This window comes from Pan paniscus, chromosome 2 (genome assembly GCF_029289425.2).
Source record: "Pan paniscus chromosome 2, NHGRI_mPanPan1-v2.0_pri, whole genome shotgun sequence".
NCBI classification, from domain to species: Eukaryota; Metazoa; Chordata; class Mammalia; order Primates; family Hominidae; genus Pan; species Pan paniscus.
The window spans coordinates 169,489,488-169,510,630 of record NC_085926.1 but is presented as its reverse complement, the minus strand read 5'-3'; the positions used below and the strand labels follow the sequence as shown (position 1 = coordinate 169,510,630).

The 21,143-nt window shown below is 38.0% G+C and overlaps 1 protein-coding gene across 3 annotated transcripts in view; it reads left to right on the top strand.

The window, feature by feature from the left end:
• PLD1 (phospholipase D1) overlaps nucleotides 1-21,143 on the top strand; it is a 211,984-nt gene that overhangs the window by 182,505 nt on the left and 8,336 nt on the right. For all 3 annotated transcript variants that reach the window (XM_034957720.3, XM_063603007.1, XM_034957721.3), the window contains 2 exons: nucleotides 9,524-9,658; nucleotides 17,610-17,763. In XM_034957720.3, the coding sequence (XP_034813611.1) occupies nucleotides 9,524-9,658; nucleotides 17,610-17,763 (289 nt within the window). The remainder of the gene's footprint in view (nucleotides 1-9,523; nucleotides 9,659-17,609; nucleotides 17,764-21,143) is intronic.

The window sequence follows — 21,143 nt, the reverse complement described above, 5'->3', positions numbered from 1 at the left end:
CTCCCATTTTGTAGGTTGCCTGTTCACTCTGATGGTAGTTTCTTTTGCTGTGCAGAAGCTCTTGAGTTTAATTAGATCCCATTTGTCAATTTTGGCTTTTGTTGCCATTGCTTTTGGTGTTTTAGACATGAAGTCCTTGCCCATGCCTATGTCCTGAGTGGTAATGCCTAGGTTTTCTTCTAGGGTTTTTATGGTTTTAGGTCTAACATTCAAGTCTTTAATCCATCTTGAATTAATTTTTGTATAAGGTGTAAGGAAGGGATCCAGTTTCAGCTTTCTACATATGGCTAGCCAGTTTTCCCAGCACCATTTATTAAATAGGGAATCCTTTCCCCATTGCTTGTTTTTCTCAGGTTTGTCAAAGATCAGATGGTTGTAGATATGCGGCGTTATTTCTGAGGGCTCTGTTCTGTTCCATTGATCTATATCTGTGTTTTGGTACCAGTACCATGCTGTTTTGGTTACTGTAGCCTTGTAGTATAGTTTGAAGTCAGGTAGCATGATGCCTCCAGCTTTGTTCTTTTGGCTTAGGATTGACTTGGTGATGCGGGCTCTTTTTTGGTTCCATATGAACTTTAAAGTAGTTTTTTCCAATTCTGTGAAGAAAGTCATTGGTAGCTTGATGGGGATGGCATTGAATCTATAAATTACCTTGTGCAGTATGGCCATTTTCATGATATTGATTCTTCCTACCCATGAGCATGGAATATTCTTACATTTCTTTGTATCCTTTTATTTCATTGAGCAGTGGTTTGCAGTTCTCCTTGAAGAGGTCCTTCACATCCCTTGTAAGTTGGATTCCTAGGTATTTTATTCTCTTTGAAGCAATTGTGAATGGGAGTTCACTCATGATTTGGGTCTCTGTTTGTCTGTTATTGGTGTATAAGAATGCTTGTGATTTTTGTACATTGATTTTGTATCCTGAGACTCTGCTGAAGTTGCTTATCAGCTTAAGGAGATTTTGGGCTGAGACAATGGGGTTTTCTAGATATACAATCATGTCATCTGCAAACAGGGACAATTTGACTTCCTCTTTTCCTAATTGAATACCCTTTATTTCCTTCTCCTGCCTAATTGCCCTGGCCAGAACTTCCAACACTATGTTGAATAGGAGTGGTGAGAGAGGGCGTCCCTGTCTTGTGCCAGTTTTCAAAGGGAATGCTTCCAGTTTTTGCCCATTCAGTATGATATTGGCTGTGGGTTTGTCATAGATAGCTCTTATTATTTTGAGATATGTCCCATTAATACCTAATTTATTGAGAGTTTTTAGCATGAAGAGTTGTTGAATTTTGTCAAAGGCCTTTTCTGCATCTATTGAGATAATCATGTGGTTTTTGTCTTTGGTTCTGTTTATATGCTGGATTACATTTATTGATTTGCATATATTGAACCAGCCTTGCATCCCAGGGATGAAGCCCACTTGATCATGATGGATAAGCTTTTTGATGTGCTGCTGGATTCGGTTTGCCAGTATTTTATTGAGGATTTTTGCATCAATGTTCATCAAGGATATTGTTCTAAAATTCTCTTTTTTGGTTGTGTCTCTGCCCGGCTTTGGTATCAGGATGATGCTGGCCTCATAAAATGAGTTAGGGAGGATTCCCTCTTTTTCTATTGATTGGAATAGTTTCAGAAGGAATGGTACTAGTTCCTCCTTGTACCTCTGGTAGAATTCGGCTGTGAATCCATCTGGTCCTGGACTCTTTTTGGTTGGTAAGCTATTGATTATTGCCACAATTTCAGAGCCTGTTATTGGTCTATTCAGAGATTCAACTTCTTCCTGGTTTAGTCTTCAAAGGGTGTATATGTTGAGGAATTTATCCGTTTCTTCTAGATTTTCTAGTTTATTTGCATAGAGGTGTTTGTAGTATTCTCTGATGGTAGTTTGTATTTCTGTGGGATCAGTGATGATATCCCCTTTATCATTTTTTATTGCGTCTATTTGATTCTTCTCTCTTTTCTTATTAGTCTTGCTAGCGGTCTATCAATTTTGTTGATCCTTTCAAAAAACCAGCTCCTGGATTTATTAATTTTTTGAAGGGTTTTTTGTGTCTCTATTTCCTTCAGTTCTGCTCTGATTTTAGTTATTTCTTGCCTTCTGCTAGCTTTTGAATGTGTTTGCTCTTGCTTTTTAATTGTGATGTTAGGGTATCAATTTTGGATCTTTCCTGCTTTCTCTTGTGGGCATTTAGTGCTATAAATTTCCCTCTACACACTGCTTTGAATGTGTCCCAGAGATTCTGGTATGTTGTGTCTTTGTTCTCGTTGGTTTCAAAGAACATGTTTATTTCTGCCTTCATTTCGTTATGTACCCAGTAGTCATTCAGGAGCAGGTTGTTCAGTTTCCATGTAGTTGAGCAGTTTTGAGTGAGTTTCTTAATCCTGAGTTCTAGTTTGATTGCACTGTGGTCTGAGAGATAGTTTGTTATAATTTCTGATCTTTTACATTTGCTGAGGAGAGCTTTACTTCCAAGTATGTCGTCAATTTTGGAATAGGTGTGGTGTGATGCTGAAAAAAATGTATATTCTGTTGATTTGGGGTGGAGAGTTCTGTAGATGTCTATTAGGTCCGCTTGGTGCAGAGCTGAGTTCAATTCCTGGGTATCCTTGTTGACTTTCTGTCTCGTTGATCTGTCTAATGTTGACAGGGGGTGTTAAAGTCTCCCATTATTATTGTGTGGGAGTCTAAGTCTCTTTGTAGGTCACTCAGGACTTGCTTTATGAATCTGGGTGCTGCTGTATTGGGTGCATATATATTTAGGATAGTTAGCTCTTCTTGTTGAATTGATCCCTTTACCATTATGTAATGGCCTTCTTTGTCTCTTTTGATCTTTGTTGGTTTACAGTCTGTTTTATCAGAGACTAGGATTGCAACCCCTGCCTTTTTTTGTTTTCCATTTGCTTGGTAGATCTTCCTCCATCCTTTTATTTTGAGCCTATGTGTATCTCTGCACGTGAGATGGGTTTCCTGAATACAGCACACTGATGGGTCTTGACTCTTTATTCAATTTGCCAGTCTGTGTCTTTTAATTGGAGCATTTAGTCCATTTACATTTAAAGTTAATATTCTTATGTGTGAATTTGATCCTGTCATTATGATGTTAGCTGGTTATTTTGCTCGTTAGTTGATGTAGTTACTTCCTAGCCTCAGTGGTCTTTACAATTTGGCATTGGCATGATTTTGCAGTGGCTCGTACCAGTTGTTCCTATCCATGTTTAGTGCTTCCTTCAGGAGCTCTTTTAGGGCAGGCCTGGTGGTGACAAAATCTCTCAGCATTTGCTTGTCTGTAAAGTATTTTATTTCTCCTTCACTTATGAAGCTTAGTTTGGCTGGATATGAAATTCTGGGTTGAAAATTCTTTTCTTTAAGAATGTTGAATATTGGCCCCCACTCTCTTCTGGCTTGTAGAGTTTCTGCTGAGAGATCTGCTGTTAGTCTGATGGGCTTCCCTTTGTGGGTAACCCAACCTTTCTCTCTGGCTGCCCTTAACATTTTTTCCTTCATTTCAACTTTGCTGAGTCTGACAATTATGTGCCTTGGAGTTGCTCTTCTCGAGGAGTATCTTTGTGGCGTTCTCTGTATTTCCTGAATCTGAATGTTGGCCTGCCTTGCTAGATTGGGGAAGTTCTCCCGGATAATATCCTGCAGAGTGTTTTCCAACTTGGTTCCATTCTCCCCGTCACTTTCAGTTACACTAATCAGACGTAGATTTGGTCTTTTCACATAGTCCCATATTTCTTGGAGGCTTTGTTTGTTTCTTTTTATTCTTTTTTCTCTAAACTTCCCTTCTCGCTTCATTTCATTCATTTCGTCTTCCATCACTGATACCCTTTCTTCCGGTTGATCGCATCGGCTCCTGAGGCTTCTGCATTCTTCACGTAGTTCTCGAGCCTTGGCTTTCAGCTCCGTCACCTCCTTTAAGCACTTCTCTGTATTGGTTATTCCAGTTATACATTCGTCTGAATTTTTTTCAAAGTTTTCAACTTCTTTGCCTTTGGTTTGAATTTCCTCCTGTAGCTCGGAGTAGTTTGATCATCTGAAGCCTTCTTCTCTCAACTCGTCAAAGTCATTCTCCGTCCAGCTTTGTTCCGTTGCTGGTGAGGAGCTGCGTTCCTTTGGAGGAGGAGAGGTGCTCTGCTTTTTAGAGTTTCCAGTTTTTCTGCTGTTTTTTCCCCATCTTTGTGGTTTTATCTACTTTTGGTCTTTGATGATGGTGATGTACAGATGGATTTTTGGTGTGGATGTCCTTTCTGTTTGTTAGTTTTCCTTCTAACAGACAGGACTCTCAGCGGCAGGTCTGTTGGAGTTTGCTAGAGGTCCACTCCAGACCCTGTTTGCCTGGGTACCAGCAGCGGTGGCTGCAGAACAGTGGAGTTTTGTGAACCGCGAATGCTGCTGTCTGATCGTTTCTCTGGAAGTTTTGTCTCAGAGGAGTACCCGGCCGTGTGAGGTGTCAGTCTGCACCTACTGGGGTTGCCTCCCAGTTAGGCTGCTCAGGGGTCAGGGGTCAGGGACCCACTTGAGGAGGCAGTCTGCCTGTTCTCAGATCTCCAGCTGTGTGCTGGGAGAACCACTGCTGTCTTCAAAGCTATCAGACAGGGACATTTAAGTCTGCAGAGGTTACTGCTGTATTTTTGTTTGTCTGTGCCCTGCCCCCAGAAGTGGGGCCTACAGAGGCAGGCAGGCCTCCTTGAGCTGTGGTGGGCTCCACCCAGTTCGAGCTTCCTGGCTGCTTTGTTTACCTAAGCAAGCCTGGGCAATGGCGGGTGCCCCTCCCCCAGCCTGGCTGCCACCTTGCAGTTTGATCTCAGACTGCTGTGCTAGCAATCAGTGAGACTCCGTGGGCGTGGGAGCCTCCGAGCCATGTGTGGGATATAATCTCCTGGTGCGCCGTTTTTTAAGCCCGTCGGAAAAGCGCAGTATTAGGGTGGGAGTGACCCGATTTTCCAGGTGCCATCTGTCACCCCTTTCTTTGACTAGGAAGGGGAACTCTCAGGGTTTTTTTTTTTTAATCTCTCTTGATTATTTTTTTGAATGCATAAACTATGCTTCCAATAGCCAGAACTATACAAAAAGCATATTAAATAAATGCCATTCCTCTATACTTTCAGTTTCTACCCTAACCATCTTTTTCACCCTGTACTTACCCATCCCCTACTGGTAACCAATTTCATCAGTTTCTAGGTTAATCTTGTTGTGTTTCTTCTTGGAAAAATGCTCAGATAGTTGTATATTTTCTTATTTCTCCTGATCTCTTTCACAAAAAAATATACTGCATGTTCTCTTGTTCACCTTGCCTTTTCCATTTAACAGAATATCCTGGAAATCACTCCCTATTAATTCACAGAGATCTTCATTTCTCGTAACACTGCGTAGTCTTCCATATGTGGATTTGCGTTTATTCAATCACTGTATTATGAATGGGCAATTAGATTGTCTTCGACAACCATTATATGCTTCTAACGGAACTGTATACAATGGGTAACTGTGTATATATTAATATATATACATATATTCTTATTTGTTGAAGGTATATATTTAGCATAAATTTCTAGAGTGGGATTGCTGAGTCAGGAGGTAAACACATAGGTAGCTTTGTTAGATATTGCTAAATGACCCTTCAAAAAATTTGTACGAATTTGCATTTTCATCACCAATATATGAGAGAGTCTGTCTTCAACCCATTCTCACTAACAGAATATGTTGTCGTACTTTTTATTTTTTGCCAATCTTATAGATAACAAACGGTTTCTCAATGTCATTTTTATTTGCATTTCTATAATTATGAGTCAAGATGGATATCTTTTCAAATGTATCTTTTGTGTGTGTGAATTGTCTATTCATGTGTTTTGCCCATTTTTCTATTAAGATTTTGATTTTCTTTTCCCTTCAATTACTTAGAGTTCTTTATATGTTAGGATTATCACCTCTTTATCTGTGACATGTACTGCAAATACTTTCTCCCAGTTTGTCTTCTGCCTTTTGTTTTTTGCTTGTCGTGTTTTGTGTCATGCAAACGTGTTGTTATTTTTTTAATCTAACCAGTTTACAAATCTTTTTTTTTTTTTTTTTGCCTCTGGATACTTACAAAATCTTTCTTACATTTGAAGTATGGAGGAATTCACCCTTGCTTTCTTCTAACACTTGTCTAGTTTCATTTGCTTACATTTTTATCTCTGATCCATTTGGAGTTTATTCTTGTTAAAAAAAATTTGGAGTTTTATCTTTTTCAGGTGGCTATGGAACTGTACTAGCACCTTTTTATTGAAAAGGCCTTGTCCTTATCATTTGAGCTGTTTCCTTTATCATATACAAATTTTCCTTATGTATTTGAATCTCTTTTTGGACTTTCTATCCCATTCACTGGCTTATCTGTCTATTTATCTGCTAGATCTGCACTGTTTTAATTATACAGACTTTATAGTATGTGTTAATATCTGATAGGGCTGGCCGGGCACGGTGGCTCATGCCTGTAATCCCAGCCCTTTGGGAGGCCGAGGCGGGCGGATCACGAGATCAGGAGGTTGAGACCATCCTGGCTAACATGGTGAAACCCTGTCTCTACTAAAAATGCAAAAACAAAAAAATTAGCAAGGCGTGGTGGTGGGCGCCTGTAGTCCCAGCTACTCGGGAGGCTGAGGCAGGAGAATGGTGTGAACCCAGGAGACGGAGCTTGCAATGAGCCGAGATCACACCACTGCACGCCAGCCTGGGTGACAGAGCGAGACTCCGTCTCAAAAAAAAAAAAAAAAAAAAAAATCTGATAGGGCTAATGACTCATAGCTTTTCTCTTCCATTTTTCTCAGTTTATTCTTGCATGTTTATTTTTCCATACAAACTACAGGTTATCTAACTCCGTGAGAACTTGTTGGTATTTTTACCATTACATTACCTTATATTACATTACATTAATACGATCTCATGTAATGTAATGAGATCACATTAAATTTATAAATTAACCTGGGAAGAGTTGACATCTTTCTAATGGTGAATTGTTCTATCCCAGAACAAGAGCAATCTTTCCATTTGTTCAAGTCTGCTCTTGTGTCTTGATAGTTTTTTAACTTTTTCTTTATAAAAGTTTTGCACGTGAACCATTAAGTTTATCTCTTTTATTTTCTTTGTTGTCATTCTAAATGGGGCTTTGTCTGTGATTATATTCTCTAAGTGGTTATTGTTTTGTGTATATAAAGGCTATTGATTTCTATATGTTGATTTATATCCTGTTATTATATTTAATATTTTTATTATTTGATATAATTTTATTACTGATTCTTCAGGTATGTTTTCATAGTATCTGCAAGTGAAGATGACTTTACTTTTTATATGATTTCTCTTACACAACTATATTGGCTGATACTTCCAAGGCAATATTAAATAATATTGAAAATATTATACCCACATATGCATATAAATATATAATACATATATATATTTTCAGCATGTTAAGAAAGTATTGATCATTTCCTACTTTCTTCATTGCTTTTATCAGGAGTGGATACTGAATTGTGTCAAAAGCTTTCCAGCATCTGTTAAAATAATTATATTATTTTTCTCCCTAGATTGATCAATATAATGTCTAATAATGGATTTCCTCATATGAGCAGACTTGCATCCTGGAATGCATCTCACTTGGTCATGGTGTATTATTTTCTTAGTGTATACTAATCTTAAATAATTATCAAAGCTCTATGGCAGTGTCATTCAAAAACAATATCCCCTCGGGGACTTACTGAATTGATTTCCGCTGAATCAGAATTCTGTGAAGAGTCACAGGAATCTGCTTTTAACAAATTCCATAGAGGTGGTCTTTGTGCATGCTGAGAACCACTGGTCTACTATATTGTTCAATGTGAATTTTAATGGAAATTACTGTAAAAAAATACTTACTTTAGCAAAGGTCCTGCTCCATGATTCCTTTGAAAAGCTGCTTTGTATCTGAAACTTATAAATTCTAGATCATGATCCAGCTGTAGGAGAGTAGATGATACAGAGAAATTAAAAGGTAAAATATTTTTTAGTTTCAGCTGATACCTGAATATTCATTTATCCACTCACACATTTATTTAGCTTTTTTTTTAGCACTGTGAAAGGATGAGAAACAAAAATATATAAGACCCAGTTCCTGTACAACAGTAGAATAAATTGAGGATTATATAAATGTTTGTAAGATACTAGGCATTATTTAGAAATGTTTTCCAGGAATTTTATAGGTCTGAGGGGCTTAAAAAAGGAAATGGATCAGAAAAGACTTAAAAAAGGAGGTGATTCTTCAGATGAAGTGTCTTTCCAATATAACATTAACAAATGGGGGAATAAATTGCAAAAACCTCATTTACATGAAACTTTTTAGAAATGCATCTCTTACACATGGTGCACTAGTATACCAACATTTCAACTCTCATCAAACACAGCTATACAACATCACTCATATATATATGAGGGGAGAGCTATCTCTAAATGGAGGCATCTCTATACATAACCTATGAATGAATTTATTTCCAAGATACCCAAACTTAATAGAAACACTGAATAACATCAGTAGCAAAATAGAAACCATCAGTAATAAATGGAAACTTCAATAAATGGGAGATGAACTGCCACCCTTCTATTAGTATGCTTCAAATTCTCTTAAAGACAAAAATAAATGTATGCTCTCTTTCTATGAGAATTTGTGATAGTTTGGTTCCACTCCATTTATTCTTGGTATCAGACTTGCTTATCCAAGACAACTGCTGTGTGGGAGAAAGACCATAAAAATCCTGTGACTAACACTCACAACAGGGGTCATGATTATGAGTTGGCTTAGTATGGAATGTATTTCTTCTTATCATGTGAATGGCCCCCATGTGATGAGATGGATGGCAATATTTTGAAGTACAAACCTGGTGCTGCTTGCTCTGAAGAAAATTCTAAGTCTAATGTAGTAAGGATTCTTCTATTTCCTAATTTTAATGATCTAAAGGGAGGAGTGGTTTTTCATTGCCAACATTTTTATTTACCCAAAGTCTGCAGAATTTAACTGATGCTTCACGCTGAATATGCTACAAATGATGTAGCATCAGGTGGTTTGGCACACACCTTGCATCTGATTCAAACTGCAGCAAGTGTCAAGCAGGATAGAAGCAAATGCCACACTGAAGTCTTGGTTAATCTATTCCAGCTCAGCTTTAACCATCACTCTTCAGTAGTTAACTCATCAAATCATTAAAATAAAATGTTCATATATGAATAGCTTTTTGGATTGCCTTAGCAAAGGGAAGACAGAAAACACTTCAATTAAAAAAATATTTATATATATATAGAGAGAGAGAGAGAGAGAGAAAGCCATTCAGACTGACAATATGAAATTCAGATATCAAAAATAAATCCTGGATGAATTCTGAAATAGAAAACATGTACATATAATATACAATCTATTCTGAACAGTCTAAGTAGTATGTTTTGAGAAACAATAAGATTTAATGTACATTTATTGAGCTTGGTCATATTAATTTTAATAATTTCTTTTTAAATTTGCAGTTGGTAATCAGTGGATAAATTACATATCATTCTGTGGTCTTAGAACACACGCAGAGCTCGAAGGAAACCTAGTCACTGAGCTTATCTATGTCCACAGCAAGTTGTTAATTGCTGATGATAACACTGTTATTATTGGTAAGTACAGTATATGGTCTATAATTGTATTCCTTGCCAGTTGACTTACCCCATGCAAAAATGTTTGCTGCTATTCCTCCTAAGCATCCTTTGCATTTGAAACAGACAGTAACACCATAACTAAAACATTTCTGAAGCCATCCTTTTCTCTTACATCCTTTCTAACCCAGTTGTTGAAATTGTTATAGGTACAGAATAGGTGTATATATTCATGGGGTACATACGATGTTTTGATACAGTCATACAATGTATAACAATCACATCAGGGTAATTGCAGTACCTATCACTTCAAGCATTTATCATCTCTTTGTGAACTAAACTATTTTTATCTGTGAAGAATCAGAGGTACAGAGCAATTAAATGGACTTCGTGAAAATTGCAGAATCCAGAGGCAGCTGTTTAACCCAGCAGTCCAATAATGTGCCAGATTTCACTAATTCTTTATTAATCCCTTATTTTTTTAATTTTTAAAACTATTTTTGAGATGGGGGTCTCGCTGTGTTTCCCAGGCTGGTCTCAAATGATTCTTCTACCTCAGTCTCCCGTGTGCTGGGATTACAGGCCCGAGCCACCACACCCAGCTATCCCCTTATTTTTATTTACAATCCAAGTGCCCAGATTTCAGGGATTGGTGGGGGATAAATGGGGAGGGAAAGTGTGTCATAAGTGAGTACCTTGTGGTAATTTGTATGTGTTTATACCACATCCACCTAACCATTACCACAGATCTGAAGTTGTACAAAAGTCAAAATCAGAAGGATGGTAAAATATTGCTGCCTCTATGCGTACCACTATTTTTCCTAACATGCATGTTTTTCATGTCATTAATTAGGATGTAGAGCAGTCCAACTTTGTTGATGTGTGTGGGTGAAGTGGGAATTGTGTACTAATGATAGGATGTAGCCCTGCACTAAGGTCTGCAGTCTTTTCTTGTCAAGGATACACAGGAGATTTTTCCAAAGGCCTCTTCCCACTGACAAATTCAGGAGAGTTACTCTCCTAAATAACTTGTACATTCTACCCAAATTAGATTAGCTTGACAAGAGAGGTAGATGTTCAGCTTCATTCTTTTATATACATAGAAAGCTTCATTCTTCCATCATTGAATTATTTTGACTTCTAATATTAATATTATATAAAATGAATATTGGAAGTCCAGGATGATAGAGTATAAATAATCAACCAGGTAAATGAGGTAACCAGTCTGGGGCATGTTATTTAGAGAGATGATGTGTCCTACTAATGGGAATTCTGCTCATCTGTTTCAAATGAAATATAGTTTATCAGCTATAATAAGATACTTTCCTATTATTTGAGAAACTAAATGTCATGGAGTGTTTTGAAAATTTTGGACAATAAATATGCTTTCTATTCTCCACTGAGAAAAGAAAACATATCTCATATCTGAGAGGAATAAGACTGTCTTCTTATCTGGAACATGATTTGAATAGAAAAGAAACATAGTTCTGAAGCCAGAAACTGTAAACCACAGTGTGGTGAGATACACACACACACCACACACACACACGCACACACACTTTTAATATTTGTATAGCACATTAAAATAATATTGTTCTTTTATCTCCTTGTCTATAGCCAGAAACTGTGTAAACCACAGTATGGTGAGATACACACACACACACACACACGCACATACACACTTTTAATATTTGTATAGCACATTTAAAAAATATTGTTCTTTTATCTCCTGGCCTATAGGGATAAAAGCTCTTTAGGAGTTTATTTATTCCCCCATTTGCCCTAATACACAAGATTTCATTTATTTCTCCTGAGCTACTCTGACTTGCTCTTCAAAAGCAAATCTCAGAATACTTTGGAATTAAATTTGACAATGACAGTAAGAAATAAAAACTATTGATGTTTGCTGAAATGGAAAAATAAACAAAGCCACATGTTTCTTCACCAAGATTTCAGAAGCCTTGAAGTAAAAACTGACAGATGTAAATATTTTTTTGAAAGGTCATTTTGACTTTCAGCCTCGTTTACTTTACATGAAGTATAAATACAAATTAGTTTTCGGTAACAGAGCTAACAGTTAAATAAATTTGTTGAGGTTTTTAATTGACTTATTTTCTGGAAAAGTCTCTAAACACTCAAAGACTCCAATTTATTTTGTTTAGCAATACTTGATCAATTTTGCACACAATTCTTACACATTCTCTTGAAACTGAGGATGTGGCTCTGGGAGTCTAAAGAGGTCTTACTTGCTAGTCCTTGGAGGCTGGATTCCTTTTTTCCTTCCCCAAGTGCCTTAGAGAATCGATTTCTCTCAAGGAAAAAATCCAGAGTTTCTTTTGTTCTTTATATCTCGGTGGAAACTCAAGAATAAGCAGGCTTATTGTTACTGTTCTAACACATTCACCCTATGTAAGTTCCTAACACAGAAAACAGTGTTTAAAATTCTCAGAGAGGAGTTTGAGAAGTTAGGTTGAGAATATTTTACAAGTGTTAAGCAAGTATTTAAACATTTAAAGGAGGTTTAAGTAATGTATGATTAATTTTTCTTCCATGGCAAACTTATGCCAGAATGATTGAATAGCTGACATAAGAAAAATGACCATTTATCTTCATTTTACTCCTCATGAGGAAATATTTGTTTTCTCACACTGAAGATCTCTTTTGTGCATAGCTTTAATTGCCTGTGGCCCTGGGTAACCCTGCTGGTCATGAAATCTGTGACCAAATCCAGTTTTCTTACCCATCTTAATTTTAGCCTTTAACCAGACACACATATATTTGGTTCCCAAAACAAAGCCAAGCTCCCCTTCAAGTAGATTTTAAGCTTATCCTGATGACTAAGTGAAACGGTTGTTTTTAATGTTCACTAACCCACTGCAAAGCACAATAGAGAGATGCGAAACGTGAGTAAAACAGCGCCACTGCCCTCCCAGAGATCACTGGCTGGAGGAGAGGCAGCTACTCCTTCCATATGAGAGCAGAAACACTAGGATGGATGTTGCCAAACCGGAACAAGAAGGTTCAGGGGCAATCAACAAGTGTGGGTAGGAGGAGAAACTAAGTCGAGCTCATGAGTCTCAGGATTTAAAGAGCAGGCTTCACTGTGGCAGATGAGAGGCTGGAGTTGAAGGGCTGCCCCAGTAAAGAGGGGGATATTTCCTCATGTCTGCAATTTACTTTTAAATGGATCAAAACAAAAATATGAATTAACAATGGATACAGGGATGGAGTGGTATACCAATGCCTGGTTCTTATTTTTAGAAATTATGATCTAGTTGGTCTGGTTTGGGGCCAGGCATTTGGGTTTTTTTTGGTTTTGTTTTTGGCATCAGTATTTTTTAAAAAGCTTCCTTGTTAGCTTTCCTAGGTAATGCTCATGTGTGGTCGGAGCTGAGAACTTCTGACCTGGAGGCAAAGGAAATACAAGTAGGCAGAAAAGACAGAGTAGCCCAGTGTGCTCAATAGAAGAACCAGTTTTCCTTCAAAACAAACTAAAACGGGGTAGAGTTGGTGCGTTCGTTTCCCATTACTGCTGTAACAAATGACCACAAACTTCGTAGCTTAAAACAACACAAATTTATTATCTGACACTTCAGTAGGTTAGAAATTCAGCGTGAGTCCCACAGGACTAAAATCAGAGTGTGAGCAGGGCTGTTGCATTCTTTTAGAGGCCGTTAGGGAGAGTCCATTTCCTTGTTTCTAGAGGCTGCCTGCATTCCTTGGCTCACAGCCCCTTCTTCCACCTTTAAAGTCAGCAACATTCTATCTCTGAAAATCCCCAAAAGTCTCAACCCATTCTTCTGTAATCATAACTCAGTCTGACTCCCTTTCACTTTTACAGATCTTATGATTGTATTGGGTCCACCTGCATAATCCAGGCTACTCACTCTATTTTTAAAGTTAGCTGATTAGCAACCTTAATTCCATATACAGCCTTAGCTCCCCTTTGCCATTGAACATATATTCACAGTTTTCGGAGATTTGAACACGGACATTTTGGAGAGCTGCTATTCTGCATACCACACAAGGATTCACAATTTCTAAGTGAGACACACAAAATAAGCACAAACCACAAAGGAAAGGAAAGATAAATCCAACTGCATTAAAATTCAGAAATTTCTTCATTAAAAGGTACTGTAAAGAGAATAAAAAGATAAACCACAAACTGAAATATTTGCAACCCATTTAATATACAGAACACATAAAGAACTCCTATAAATCAGTAAGAAAAAACAAATGTCCAAAGAAAAATGGGCAAAGAAATTGTATAGGAACTTCATCAAAAAGAACATACCCAAGCCTCATAAGCATGTGAAAAAATGTTGCTTCTCATTAACATGAGACAAATAAGAGTTTTTAAAAATACCAGACTGGCAAACATTTAAAAGTTGGGCAATCTAAGTATTGGCATGGCTGTGGAGCAATACAGACTCCCCTCCACTGCTGTTGGGAGTGTAAGTTGGAAAACATTCTGGTGTTACCTAGTAAAGTCATACACCCTGCAGCTTAGCAACCCACGCCTACATACAGAGCCTAAGAAACTCACACATGTCTATACCAAGAAACAAATACTCAGCTATGTAGAGCAGAATTGTGCATCACAGCAAAACTCTGGAAGCAACCCAAACATCCATCAATAGCAGAATAAATAAAGAAATCCCTAGTGTGTTCATTCAAGGAAAAGAAATGCATTACAATTATGTACAGCTAAATCTCAAAGACATAAGACTGAATGAAAGAAGCAAATCTCAAAGGACTATCTGATATATGATTCCACTTATATAAATTAAAAACAAGTCAGAAGTAAACTCTTTTTTTGTTGTTTAGGAAAACATTCAGAGCATGATGAACACAAAGTTAAACATCAAGTCTTCCTCTTGGGGAGGGAAGGGTATGCATGGGAAGGTGCACAAAGCCTTCTGGGATGTGGTAATATTGTTTTTGGCCAGGGTAATAAATTCAGTGATGACTATTTTATTATTGCTTAAGTTTTACACACATATTTTCATATAGCCTTTTGTATTTTGCCATATTCACAATTTTTAGAATGTTTTCTAATAGCAGACTCAGAACAGGTCATATAAACAAGAAGGATGCTTATAGAGTAAAAGACCAAAACTCCCCTTATTTTCTTCTCTCTCTTCACTGAAAAGCACCTACTATTGTTAACAGTTCAGTGTGTATCTTTCTAGATCTCTTGTTCTGTCTTCTTCCTCATATGTTGTATAAAAATAGGGTAATACTACAACTGTTCTTCTGAATTTGATTTTCAGAATACAGGAACGAATGGAGGGAGCATTTACATCCATCATATCTTATTATATCTAATTTACGCATTCATCTAAAATTTTCTCATTTCTTTCCTCACATGCCTATTAAATAGCAGCCAACACACTTATTTAATGTGGTGGAGAGTCAGTTATCTGGGTAATTCCATGTTGGCCCTTAAAATACAAGAACGACACCCTCTGTCTAATAATTCCAGCTCAGAACGCTGGAAATGTATTCCTCACCTTGGGAGTGTCGGGGCCCACTGTGGTGGGAGAGGAATGGGGGCGCGTGGGAGAATGTGTGTGCGGAGGGGGCTCTCCAGGCTGGCTCACATCCCAGGTTCTCCTGACCCTAAACAAAGCAGTGATGTCAATTCAATCCAGCAGCCCCCGCCTGACAGCGGCCTCTGCTGGCTCCAGGGGCACAGTAAAAGTCCTAAAGTAGCAATATGGGAACTTCAATCTTTGAGCTCCTACAGTTCACACATGGGGCGATTAAGCCAGAGAGGAGGCTTCTTTAAACAAATGCTACATTCCATCAAATGGTCGGTTCCTATGGCAGCGTTCTCCGGTGCAGATATTATAGAGTTAACAAGGATCTGATAATAATGCCAGTAATAATTAACATTTGTAGAGCAGCTTGTAAATCATTAAGTGCTTTCACATGGTCTTACTTAATTCCCACAATATCCCTACAAGGTCTATATTATTATCTCAATTTATGAAAGATTATATTAAAGCTGAGAAAGATTAAGTGAATTGCCCAAATTAATGTTGGGGCAACTGTCAAGCTCAAAGATATAGCTGCAAATTTTATAGCATAACCACGATGTAAGTCTATGTATAAAGGATGATTTGGTGCTAACAAAACAAAGTGTTTCAAAGGTTCCCACTTTTCAGCAGCACTCCAGTAGCATTCTCACATTTCTGTAGGGTGCTCGATCCTTTCTCTGTTACCCAGGGCCACCATGGGGAAACACTCACATCCATAGTCATCATAGATTTATATATTAACTACATGACAATATTCTGGCAACAGGCAGTAAAGTCTCTTCAGGAAAGGGCAGCTTTTCTCATTCATCTCACCATTTGAGCTCTGGTAGGGCTGCTGTCACCTTACAGCTCTGGCTGCCCCAGTCAGAGGGCCGCCAGGGTGCCTGTTCAACCTGACCCTTCTGCTCCACGTCTGAAGAAGCAGTGGAGTTGTTGCAGCTAGAGCAAGAGGAACAAGAAGAGTCAGTCAGGCCCTTTCTGTAGTTCGCAGGACACCTCAAGGATTCAAATGCATGAATCTGCAGAGATTAATGCAAAAAAACATGATGAGGTTCCTGAATACACAGCAGAGGACTGCAGAAAGCACAGGTTGAACTAATAGCAAAATATTTGCCCTTCACATGTGAAAGTCAACATTCTCAGCTCACTTGGATTTAAAAAAAAAAATGGACTCCTTGAATGAACAAGGTATTGAGCTAATAAAGAGAATTAATAATTTTAAAAAATAGAATGGAGGAAAGTTGATACAGAAGCTATTGGCATGCTACACAAGTGAGGGAGGCAAGAAAGCAGAAAGCCCAAAGCCACAAACGACAATCTGTATTTGAGATTATACTCTATTAATTATGAAGGTACTCTTGAGTTTTGACATTCACAGTTATGTGACTTTGAGTTAAAGCCTACAGAGAGCCTGATTCTTAACTCCAAAAGCAAAGCCATCTTTCCTACTGAACTGGTAGGCATGCCTTTTTTCAAGTGCTTGATGATTGTAACAGCTAGAATCTTTTGTGCCACAAGGTAGAAAACTCAACTAGAAGTGTGTGTGAAACAATAAGGAACAATGTAGAAAATAAGGAAAATATATTATTTCACATGACAGAAGGTAAGAATATTCAAAGGTTGGCTAATTCAATGACTTAAAGACCCAGAATCTTTCTTCTTTTTTAATTGTTATTTTTATGTTTTGTTTAGAGATGAAGTCTTGCTCTTTGGCCCAGGCTGAAGTGCAGTGGTGCAGTTACAGCCCACTGCAAATTTGAAATCCTAGGCTCAAGCAATCCTCCTGCCTCAGCATTCCGAGCAGCTGGGACTACAGGCATGCGTCACCACACTCAGCTAACTTTTAAAAACTTTTTGTAGAGACCAGGTCTTGCTATATTGTCCAGGCTGGTCTCAAACTCCTGGCTTTAAGCGATCCTCCTGCCTTGGCCTCTCAAAGCACTGGGATTACAGACATGAGCCACCATGCCTGGCTCTTTTTTCTACTTAGCATTTTTTTTTAAGCTTTTTTGTTTGTTCTCTAGTGGTTGTGAAATGGCTGCAGCAGCTCCTGGAATCATGTCTTCTTCCAACCCTTCAAGCCAAGATATCCAAAGGATGGAAGAGACAGAATCCATTTTTTGTGTGTTTATACAAAGGGGAAACTCTTTCTCAGAAGCTTTCCTTCATGTCACATTGGCTAGCACCATGTCAAGAGCCCATTTCTAAGCCAGTCACTAATAAAAATAATGAAATTACCATGGCTGGCTTAGACTGATTAAGATTCACCCCTGGGTTAGGGAGGGCCCCACCTCCCTAAAAACACATCTTCCCTTGAAAACCTGGACAAAATTACGGTTTTGTTTGCAAGGATGAATTGAGTTGGGAGGGCAACCAACAGTGTCTGCCACAACAGGAAGGTTGTTCAGCCTCACTGTTTCTCCTTACAGGCTCTGCCAACATAAATGACCGCAGCATGCTGGGAAAGCGTGACAGTGAAATGGCTGTCATTGTGCAAGATACAGAGACTGTTCCTTCAGTAATGGATGGAAAAGAGTACCAAGCTGGCCGGTTTGCCCGAGGACTTCGGCTACAGTGCTTTAGGTCAGTCCGCCAAAGTGTGTCTCTCTGATGCATTTCCACTGCAGCAGTTGCTGGGACCCAGCCCTGCTAGCCCTGAGCACATGGGTCATCCTAGGTTCTTCTTCATCTAAAACAGTGTGTCCCAGAATATAGGATATGTACCACCAGTAGTATGCGAAATGACTTTAGGTGGTACATGAATATTTTTTATTTTAATAGCTTTTTATTACTGTCACGTGCAGTAGAAAAAACTGCAGTGGTGCAGTTACAGCTCATTGCATCCTTGAATTCCTAGGCTCAAGCAATCCTCCTGGCTCAGCATTCCGAGTAGCTGGGACTACAGGCCCGTGTCACCACACCCAGCTAATTTTTAAAAATTTTTTGTAGATACCGTGTCTCGCTGTGCTGCCCAGGCTGGTCTCAAACTCCTGGCTTTAAGTGATCCTCCTGCCTTGGCCTCTCAAAGCACTGGGATTACAGACGTGAGCCAATTAAATACTAGTCCTTAACTGATTTAGGACTAGACCAGGTCAAACCCTCCAGCTTCCATTTAAGTTTTTAAAATCAAATTAATTCCAGTAATACAAGGATATAATAAAAATTATTGAAGGGGTATGCCAGTGACTGCTGGTGTAAAATTTAAATGTGGAAACTTCTGTTTTCAGGTCTAAAATGACTCCAGGTGTCGAAGATCCCTGATCTTTGGCAAGAAGATGCAAATTTTAAACTAATCTGTGGTGAAGCAGAGAGAATACTGGGCTAGGAAGCTGGGCTCGTTTCAGCTGTGCGATCCTAAATAAGTCCATTCAATAAAGTGTTATTTAGAACTTTCAAGGGCTGCGCTGTAACTGTCCACGTCCCCTGTTGTGTCTTCTCAACACAGTGGTCCCTCTAGAACCTTCTAGATCATGTTGCTTCTCTGCTCACTACTGTCCAATGGCTTCTTATCTCACAAGGAACAAGTAATATAATCTCGTCTCCTTTCACTGTTTCCCTTGCTCCCTGCAGACACTCATTTCCCCACCGGCTGTGGAACACCCTGACTACTCTCCCAACTCTAGGCCTTTGTAGGAAGTCCACAGTTTTATGATTCTAGAACTATATTTGCCATAATGCAATTTTGGTGCGGCCTGTATAGTGGGATGCAGCAGGTGGCCCCGATATAGTTAAGATCAGTGTGTTATGCCCTTGCGGGAAGGGCACTGCGCTGCAGCCTGTTGTTTTCTTTGTGTTAAATGGTCCCTTTTGGAAACTGGCTCACTTGCAGATGGGCGCTTAGTGAGCACTTAACTCCCGGCAAAGGCAGAGGCCACTTCCCTCATTCCTACCAATCCAGACTTCGGCTTCCAAGACCAACTTAAGCCTCAGTTGTAGAGACTTTCTGCTGTCTCTGTCTAAGTAGCTCAAAAAATCCATCCCTCAAAATCTATCAATACCTTCTAACAACTTTTATTGCTGTATTTATTGCCTTTGTTACTACTTGTTTTGCCAGTAAGAAGATTTTCAAACCATTGATAATTCAATTAGCTTCTAATGGTAATTTGTTTTGTTTAGCAGAGGAGAATTTAAAAATTGGTACCCTGCTAATTAACCCATTGATTGCCTACTGCGGCATACATAAAAGACAAATACTTCCTTTTGTAAGCTGGAATGTATGTTATATCTTTTCAGTTCCATAAGAACTTAAGAATTCTCTTTAAAGTCATGAGTTTCTTTATAACTTTTTAAATGTGTAATAATTATAGAAGGTAGAGGTTTTTGATTACAGCACATTTTTATGTACAAATTTGGCAAATACAGAAAACCAGTAAGAAAATTAAATTCATCTGTAATACCATCACCTTGTGATAACAGTTTTAACATTTGGTATATGTCATTCCACTTTTTTCTATACATAGATATTAATATATTGTATTCCCTTTTTAAAACAAAATTAGAATTTTGCAGGCCTACATGTTTTTTATTATTTAAACAATGTTACACACATTTTCCATGTCATCGAGTATTCTTCTATAATATGTTAATGGCTACATTATATTTTATTGTAAGTGTATGCCATAATTCCTTTAATCCCTCATTGTTTGGCAGATATTTTTGCTGATATAAAAAAATGGGTATGTTTGTAGATACCTTCTTGTTCACCTTCTTTATTGTCTCCTTTTATCTCTTATTATATCACTAGCAATATTTTAGAGGGCTTATTCCTTCTATCTTGACTGAGTTTATTTAATCTTCACCAATTTGTTAGATTTCACATGGAATTTCACCATTTTAATTCACATTTTTTAGAATTAAAAATGTGTTTATTAGCCACGTATAATTTTTTTCATAAATTGCCTAGTTTATTTGTATCCTTTGCCCATTACGCTGGAAGGTTTAACTTTCTTTTTTTATTATTTTTATACAATTAAGGAGTACAGGTACAGTTTTGTTACCTGGATACATTGTGTAGGGGTGAAGTCTGGGCTTTTAGTGTAACTGTCACCCAAATAGTGTACATTGTACCCATTAGGTGATTTCTCATCCTTCACTCCACCTCCTACCCACCCACCTTTTGGAGTCTCCAACGTCAGTTATTCCACTCTGTACATCCATGTGTATGTACTGTTTTGCTCCCACTTATAAGTGAGAACACGCAGTATTTAACTTTCTGTTATTTCATTTAGGATAATGGCTTCCAACTCCATGCATGTTGCTACAAAATACATGATTTCGTTCTTATTTATGGCTGAGTAGTTTTCTCTGGTGTGTGTGTGTGTGTGTGTGTGTGTGTGTTTTCTTTATGTAATTGTCTGCTCAGGACATTTAGGTTGATTCCAACACTGTGCTATTGTGAATAGTGTTGTGATAAACATACAAGTGCAGGTGTCATTTTTAGGACAACTTAGGTAGATACCCAGTTGTGGGATTGTTGTATTGAATGATAGTTCTATATTTAGCTCTTTGAGAAATGTCCATACTGTCTCCTATAGAGGTTATACTAATTTCTATTATCACCAACAGTGTATATGCATTCCCTTTTCTCCACATCCTCACCAACATCTGTTGTTTTTTGACTTTTTAATAATAGTCATTCTGATTGGTGTGAAATGGTATCTTGTGTGGTTTTAATTTGCATTTATCTGATAATTAATGATGTTCAGCATTTTTTAATGTTTGTTGGCTGCTTGTGTGTCTTCTTTTCAAAAATGTCTTTTCCATTGTCTTTTGCCCACTTTTTAATGGGGTTGTTGTTTAACTTTCTTTTAATGATTTATAAGTATTTTAAATATGTGTAGGATGCTTATTCCTTTGTCATATGTGTTGCACATTTTGTTTGCCTGTTGGCTTTTAGTCATCTTTGGAGAATTTGGGGGAAATTTTTCAATTCTTATTAATCAAATCAATCTGTTTTTTTCTTT